The 8,385-nt window shown below is 38.6% G+C and overlaps 1 protein-coding gene across 1 annotated transcript; it reads right to left on the reverse strand.

Moving 5' to 3' along the window:
- Positions 1-1,863: 1,863 nt before the first annotated feature.
- On the reverse strand, positions 1,864-2,319 carry LOC145766527 (uncharacterized). Its single transcript, XM_082578252.1, has one exon. The coding sequence runs from the start codon at positions 2,317-2,319 to the stop codon at positions 1,864-1,866; it is 456 nt and encodes a 151-aa protein (XP_082434378.1).
- Positions 2,320-8,385: the final 6,066 nt, after the last annotated feature.

The following is an 8,385-nucleotide window of genomic DNA, read 5'->3' on the forward strand; positions in this document are numbered from 1 at the left end:
CAGTAGAAATCTCGAAACATCCTCTTTATTTCCACCTGGAGGAATGTATGATGCACAAGTTCGTATGTCATCCCGCCCTCCTATTATTGTGTATCAACTTCAAGAGGAACGGGCGTAGGCTACCACCCGCAAGCAACCTACTTGCTTAGCTCCTCTTAGAAAAGAAATGTTTAGAGTCTATTACGCTCATTTAAATCAAGAAATTGCAGTCGTAGACAACATTGTGGGGCTTGGAAACTGCCACGAAAAATTTCATCTCCTTTGCAGACTTCAATTCAACGTGAAAGAAGTTTTCGCCGGGTTCATGACGCACGCATACTGCCTCGACGGAGATCCCTAAGTTTAAAAGCGATTCATTTGAGTGTTTCATGCGATCTTTTGAAACTCTTTCATGCGATCTTTGTTCGCCCCGATAGCTCAATTGGTTAGCGCGTCACTTCTGGAACGAAGAAGCTTCAAGATCAAGCGGCGCTGGTTCGACTCTCGGGGTGTGCGCTTGAGCAACGCACGTTAAGGGCTGCTCTCCATTCAGCGGCATCTAATGGATGGAATAGTTCCCCGGCAACAAGACTTCAACAATCGGAAACTTCACTCTGTCAATCTCGGTGACCGGGCCGCGAAATTTTTTTTCCCACGAGATTTCTGTCTCATTTACATATGTTGGTAAAAGTTTGGATTAAAACCGTGTGAATGCAACATTTTCTCGTTGGCACGGTTGGTTCAGTGGTTTCATCCTCGCCTAGTGATCGTGAGAACGAAGGTTCGACGCCCGACAAAGTCAAACTTTTTTTCTTCTTTAAATTAATTTTTGCGGTGCACAAGAGCTTTTCAAAAAAAGTAGGGTTAGGGTAAAAGTAGGTTTAGGGTAAGCTTATATTTTATTATCATTGCAGAATTTGATTGGTAAATAGTTATTTTGCAATCTGAAACAACCAATCTCTTAACACTTTCGGAAAATCTTACTTTTAGAGTGACTATAGAATCAATAATACATAAATCTCGTGGGAAAAAAAATTTCGCGACCGGGCCTGCGTCAGTGATTCAAAGCCTCTACAAGTATGCGAAACTGCCAGGATTAAGCTCTGCAAGAAGCTTTCCCAGTCCGAGGATAAAGATTCAATCAATCAATCATGTTGCATCAGCTGTAAGGATAGACGAGTTGCGTTTAGTTTATCTCCTGCAGCATCGTGAAAAACATATTTGAATAAGAACTGAAGATGCTCATTATTATGTAGCGAAATATATATTCTTTTTAAACATGAGGCTGGTTGAACTTTATTTTAATAATTCTCAAATCAAAAATTAAACATTTTGTGAAAATACCTGGGCTACGACAAGGATTTCTATAACAACGGAAATACAGAATTGGAAACTCTTTTTAGTATTAAACTTCAGGTCTCAGGAGAGTCTTCACATTAGACCAGCCAGTGGTGCCATGGCACGGCTTGTGTTTTAGCACAAGATCTTGTGTTTTTACTTCTGATCTTGTGCTCTTGTGCTTTCCGATTGATTTTTGGCTAAACCTTGTGTTTTTTAATCAAAGTCAAATTAACCGTTGCTACCATGGTTTGAGTTTACCATGGTTTGAGTTTTGCATTTTGCTTATGTATGACGTCATAAACGTTGTTATCATCAGTTCACGTTTTTTATAGGAGTCATGTGCGAAAACGCTGGTTGTGGACTTGTGGTCCTTCAATAACTCTGAGTTTTTTTGCATACAGTTTTAAGGTTATAATGTTAAATACCTTTTCAAGTAGGCTACCGTATATTACTGATTTATTATTTTTCCATATTTTTCATGATCTTCTGATGATTCCAAATAAGGGTAAAGCAGTTTGTCTACTGTTCAATAGATAAGATGGGCTATTCAACCACCGGGCTGACTAGTTTTGCATAGGCTTTTAACAGTTTGTTCGCACTTCTTTCGCTATTTTCATACTGACGCCAATAACGAAATGCTCTCTTATGGAGTGCAAAATATTTCTTTCTTTGGCGACGCTTCAAGCATCCCATATCAAGGAGCTGGACATTTATTGGAATGTCGCCATCTTCATCACGAAGTAGAGTTACTAACAAATAAAATGGAGTGTTTGGACGGGCCTTCTTGTTTATTTTGTGATGCCATCCTTCAACGTCGTTGTTTGTACGAAAGGGAAGGCCGTAAACGCTCCAATTTTCTTTTTTCCACACACAATTTTCCATCCAAGTTGATTGCACATAGTTTGTCAGTTCAGACAGGGAAGCAGAGGCATTTGCTTCTTGTTCCAGAGCTTCGAATATTCGTCCAATATGAAGGGAAGGAAGATAGCATAACGCCATTAGCTTTTTGATAAAATTTCTTATGTCGACATTATTGCGATAGGATGCCGGTAATCCCAAAGATTGCACGTGTCTGTAAATGGCTTGGGTAAAATGAAACGAACAACCTCTAATTTCAACACTAGGGAAAACGTTTGTGATCGCCTTCCACACAGCCGCTTCGAAATCCAAGATCACGCGTGTAACTGCAGGCGGTGTGACGAAGCCGGTCTCCAGCACGGTCTAGCACAGTTATTGAGTTGAAAGAAATTTGGCACGGTCGCAACACCTTCAGAAAAATTTAAGATATAAAAGGAAAATAAAAAAATAAAATGTTACAAAACAAAAACAACATATATTTAGGCTATAGCTTTATTAGCCCACATAGCTTTAGCTGATATATTTAAGATTTGTATGGACAGTTGTCAATTGCTATGAAGATCGGCCATGGTGCGTTATCAAGAGTGCTGATGGTCGTAAGGGGAACACGTCTTGATGCGTTTAGCTCATAGCAAAGAAGAGCAAGGCAGGCAAAGAAAACCCCACAAAGAAATCCTACCACAAGTGGCAATTATTTATAACTTTGCCTAACACTGGTAATGAAAATGATTATGAGGCTGCCAAACAAGCCATCAGTAACTACTTCAAGCCTCAGATAAACATTGACTATGAAGTGCTGCAATTTCGTGAAATGGCACAACTGCCAGATGAAACCATCAATCAGTTTTACGCCAGACTTAGAAAAAAGGCTCAAACTTGTGAGTTTGGTGGCGAAATTGACAAAGAAATTAAAAGGCAAATCATCAGCAAAACTTCTGACAAAAAACTGCGTACCAGAGCTCTAGAAGCAAAAAATCTGAATCTAACAAATTTGCTTGAAATAGGAAAAACCCTTGAAACTTCACGACAGCAAACAGAACATCTTGAACAACAGGCTCACCAGGGGCGCCGGAACGATTTTTGACTGGGGGGGCAAGATTACGAAAAAAGGGCACTTTTTTTTACTAAAAGGCAAATTTTTTTTCAAGTTTTAAGATAAGATATAGCGATAATGCTAATCTATCAGCTCACTATGTATTGAGTAATGATAGCCTACAAGTGTCCAGTATACAAAGAAGGGCATCATGCTATGTTATAATGATGTAACCTACTGTCAAGCCTTAAAGTGCCCCTGACAGGTTGGATCCAAGTATAGTAACTTTTTAAAGCATCTCCTAGCGCAGAATTACACTTAGCGAACTTTTTAATCTTAACCTCGTAGCTCGACTGGTTAGGGCGTAATTTAATCAAACGACTGCTCCGCAGCGCCACCACAGGCGAAACTCCATATTTCACTGCTCTGGGACGACTTTGGTGGTATTACGTCATCCTAAGTGGACGTCGTTAGCAACGGATGAAACAAACACTTCCTAGATGTAATTGGTGGATCACAGTTTGGTCGGAGTTGGTACAAGCGGTTGCTTTTTTCGAAGATTTATTGTTTTTTGCAGTTTAATAAAACTATACTGGATACGTTCCTACAAAACCTAAAATATACTTGAAGTAAAAAATGAAGAAATCGTACGAATCATCATTCATATTTAATTCATCATCACTATTCAAAAATAAATAAAAGTTCTCTCTCTCTCGCTCATAATGTGCCTTTAGTTGGCCATTGAAATCCTGTGTAACGGCCATCTGGATCTGGAAAATTGTTTCGGATTCGCCAAACAATGCATGACGGCATCACAATCCGATTGTTGCTTCCGAGAGCATCACCTTGTAGTATACACTCCAACACATGCCTGTAGGCATTTTTACTTGATTGGTATTAACAAAATCATCTTCAGTGAAGTGAACATATACGACTAGTTTTGTATGGCCCATCCCACTTTCGAACACTTGAAGAAAACTTTGACCATTTTCTTCTCAGTACCTTGTTTTGTGGGAAAGTGGGAAAAGAAAGCACACGGTCTTTGTCACTGACAATGTCACATAAACAGCAATTTGTAGGCATTGCCTCAACCATAAATTAAAGGTACTGTTTGTGAGATACTGTTGTTTCACTGCAAATAGCTATAGCCAGATTAGGACAAATAAAAAAGTATGAAAATTATAGCCCTATGAAACTGCAATTTCAATTGAATTGAGATGCTGTTTGATAAAAGTAAACTCAACCTATTTGATCGAAACCTGATAGTAATAATAAGTTCACTTTTTCATTTCGGTAATTCTTAATTTGCATATGCTTTAGACCAACAGAGCCCCACACATTCACGTTTTGCAGTAGCCGTACCATACTTTACCAAGTCATCACAGAGAAAGAATGTATCCTTCCCGCTTACTGTGACGTCACAGCGGTGTTGCCGTTTTTATTTTCGCAATTAAATGAGTGCCAGATTCGCCGATGTCAACGAAAGTTTGCAAGCGTGTAACTTAGTAGCGTGTTGATATTTTTTACGATTTGCTGGTCAGGGAAGTTTGTTAGTGTCATCTTTTTGGTATCTTAGGTAAATTTAGCGAATTTATTTACCTGTCAGAGGCACTTTAAAGCAGCCGGTGGCCATGGCCGCTAAGTAGTGCTTAAATGACCACCGGTGCTACCTCCACAATCGGCCAAGTTTGGCCGCCGGTCTCTTCTCTTCTAGCCAAATATTTAATTTCGCAATAGAATGATCGTGGATAAACTGTCGAAAATATGTAATATCAAAGAGTGACGCAAAATTAGGTCAGCGCGTCATAATCGCCACTGTTGCGTTGTGCGGGGATATTTGTTATTGATGGAATCTATCCATCTGCGATCACCAGCGCTGTAAGTCTTGTTTGTAATTCTCGACGTTTATTTTAACAAAGTCTTAATCCGAAGTGCTAAATTACATCGGCTGGCAATATTGTCGTTTTTATGTCGATTCGATGTTGTCGGACATTGAATCGTTGTTAAAAAGGAAAACTAGGTTAGTTGACATCCAAGGGGAAAACATTTTTTGATCATATTTTGCAAAAATTATGCTTTATTTAGTAATGTCCTTCACATCATTGAAATACTTATTTTATTACCTTGTCGTCATTGTCAACACAATCATAGGCGTAGCCAGGGGGGGGCGAAAGGGGCCATGGCCCCCCCCAAATTTTCAAAGTTTAGATTCCAAAGTTGAGCCCTTTGTTGAAAATATAATAAAATTTGTAGAAACATGTAACGTTTTAAAAAAGATCTGGCTATTAACACCCCCAAGGACTTGTTTTAGACACACAGAAAGACACCAATAAATTTTGCAAATCGTAAATCGCGCAAATTTACGCGATCTACGTTTCTTTTTACTAATTTGTTGAAGCAATTTCAGAATGGCTTACTTCGTTGGGTTTTTGTGTAGGTGAGTTTTTGGTGTTCTCTAATTTTAGCCGCAGTTTTTGCCTGTTTGTGTGTAAGAGCTACCTTTAATAAGTTAATAGCTGTTTATCTGCTAATAAATTTCATACAAATATTACCTTAAAAGTGTTTCCAGAAAGCGCTATAATCTATTATTTGAGTGTAATTTTGCAAAAATTTTCCGGGGGAGCATGCCCCCGGACCCCCCTAGAATACGCGTGCCTTCGGCACGCGCTAACCATCCACCAGCTTTATTGCTTCCCTTGCTCAACCCACCAGAATACGCCACTACACATCAGGTGGCGATGGCTCAAATCAAACACTTTGTGGTTCTCTTCAATTCATTAAATATTTGGCCCCCCCCAAATTTTTTTTCTGGCTACGCCACTGAACACAATCATGTCGAGCGTTGTTTTTCGTTGCTAAAAAGAATTCTAGGGGAGTGGCGAACTTCGTTAAAATCAGCCACATTGGAGACACTTGTGCGAGTGTCGTTAGATGGTCCCTCAGTACTAGATTACAATCCCGATAAAGCAGTTATTGCGTGGTGCAACGATTCTATTGTAGGACGTCGCCCAGGCCCAGACTTCAACAACGCTAAGTGATCATTTTAGCATTGTTGCAAGTTTAATTCTATTTACTTGTGCTATCGTTATTTTTATTTTGTATTTTGGCCTCCAAGCCCACAGGTTTGGCCGCCGAGAAGGAGCTCCCGAAAAAAAGGCCTGTACTGTGTTGCAAAATTTTCTGCCGTAAATATTGTTTTGAGGCAAAAATGAAAGATTATTATTAGGTTAAAAGCGAATAGCAGAAATTGTTATATTGTAAAATGTGCAGTTGCTTACATGACTTTAAAAGGGCACCATTGCCCCCCCTGCCCCTCCATCTGCAGAAAAATTGAGGGCAGGGGGAGCATCCGCCCCCCCCTGCCCCCCCGCTTCCGGCGCCCCTGAGGCTCACAGTCAATCACAATCGATCAACAAAATGCACAAACTCTCAACAAATAAACAGCATCCATTCAAGCCAAAACCTACCAGGCCAACACAACTCAGACAGTCAACAAGCATCAGCAAGTGCTATTTTTGCAGTGGCAATTATCCTCATGCTAAGGGAAGGCAGTCATGCCCTGCATTTGGAAAGACTTGCAGAAATTGTGGAAAACCAAATCATTTTGAAAAATGCTGTTTAACTAAGCAAAAACAATATCAAAGAAATGTTAGAGCTACATCTGAACAGCAAAGCAGTAGTGACACATCAGATTCTAATGAAGAAATTGCTTATGTATGTAGAATAAATTCAGAAAAGAATCCTACTGCAAATCTAAACATCAATGGAAAAAACATCAAATTTTTGCTTGATTCTGGATCATCAGCTAATCTCATTGATGAAGAAAACTTCAACAAAATACAATGCAAACTTTTCAAAACCAATGTTAAAATTTTTACATATGGTTCTTGCAAGCCAATGAAACTACTTGGCAAATGTCATGCTGACATAAAGACAAAAAATAAATCAACTTATGCCACATTTTATGTAGTGGAAGGAACACATGGCTGTTTGTTGAGCTACAACAGTGCTGTTAATCTAAACCTGTTACACATAATCAATCAAACTGTCACTGGTACAAATTCTAGCATCATTAAGTTCAGTTCAGTTTTTCAGTTCATTTATTTATTTGTCACAAACACAAACATGAAAAGAATACAAAGTATACAATAATAATCGGTTGTGTGTCATATGACGAGGAGACTGCGAAAAGACCAAACGGTCATCTAGTCAGCAGCCACCTCAAGCTTGGTGATGTAGGCCTAAATAACATATATACAGTAAATACACAAACACACATACAAAAAAAGAAAATCAAGCATTTGGTGATACAGATACACATGTTTTCATTATGCAAAAGAGAGAAAAAAAAAAAAAAAAGCAAACAAACTAAGCAGGTTTACCGTGCTACTGAATGAATTAATTGTGAGTGGAGTTTAAGAGATATCAATCGACAATTTTAATCAGTAAAAAAGATAAAAAGCAACGTATACCAAAGAGATGAGCAAATAGAATAATGTAATTATATAGACAAAACAGTTATTATTCAACAGTGGCGTTTAAATCAAGAAGGTAGTGTTTAAAGTTTCTTTTAAAAGAAGTTGGAGAAAGACCTTTGAGATCACCTGGGACCTCATGCCACACTTTAGGACCCCTTATTAACATCTGCCTTTTACCTAATTCAGTACGCACCCTTGAAACAAAATAGTTACTGCTGGATGATTGGCGCGTATTGTGTGAGTGGCATTCAGATAGTCTGTGGAAGATATTACATTCCGTTTCTGGTAATAGATTTAAATGGACTCTGTGCATGTATTTTGCTATCTCTAGTTTATAAATTTCTTGTATATTTAACAGCTGTAGTTTTTGAAAGAGTTGCAATGTGTGAGCTGTATAGTTGCTGAATGTCATGGCTCTAACAACTCTTTTATGCAGCTTAAATAAATGATCCAGCGCATTGTCACAAGCTCCACCCCAGCTGGATATGCAGTATTGAAGATGAGAATATATAAGACTGTAATACACAGTCTTCAGTGTGTTAGTATCCACATAATTTCTAAGTTGAAGAATGGCCCAGGAGCCTCTAGCAAGTTTTTTACAAACATTTTGAATGTGACATTTCCAGTTGAGAGAGTCATGAATTAATACACCAAGATATTTAATACACTTTTTTTTTTGCAATGTAATTCCGTTTA

The sequence above is a fragment of the Aplidium turbinatum genome, chromosome 3 (genome assembly GCF_918807975.1).
Source record: "Aplidium turbinatum chromosome 3, kaAplTurb1.1, whole genome shotgun sequence".
NCBI lineage: Eukaryota > Metazoa > Chordata > Ascidiacea > Aplousobranchia > Polyclinidae > Aplidium > Aplidium turbinatum.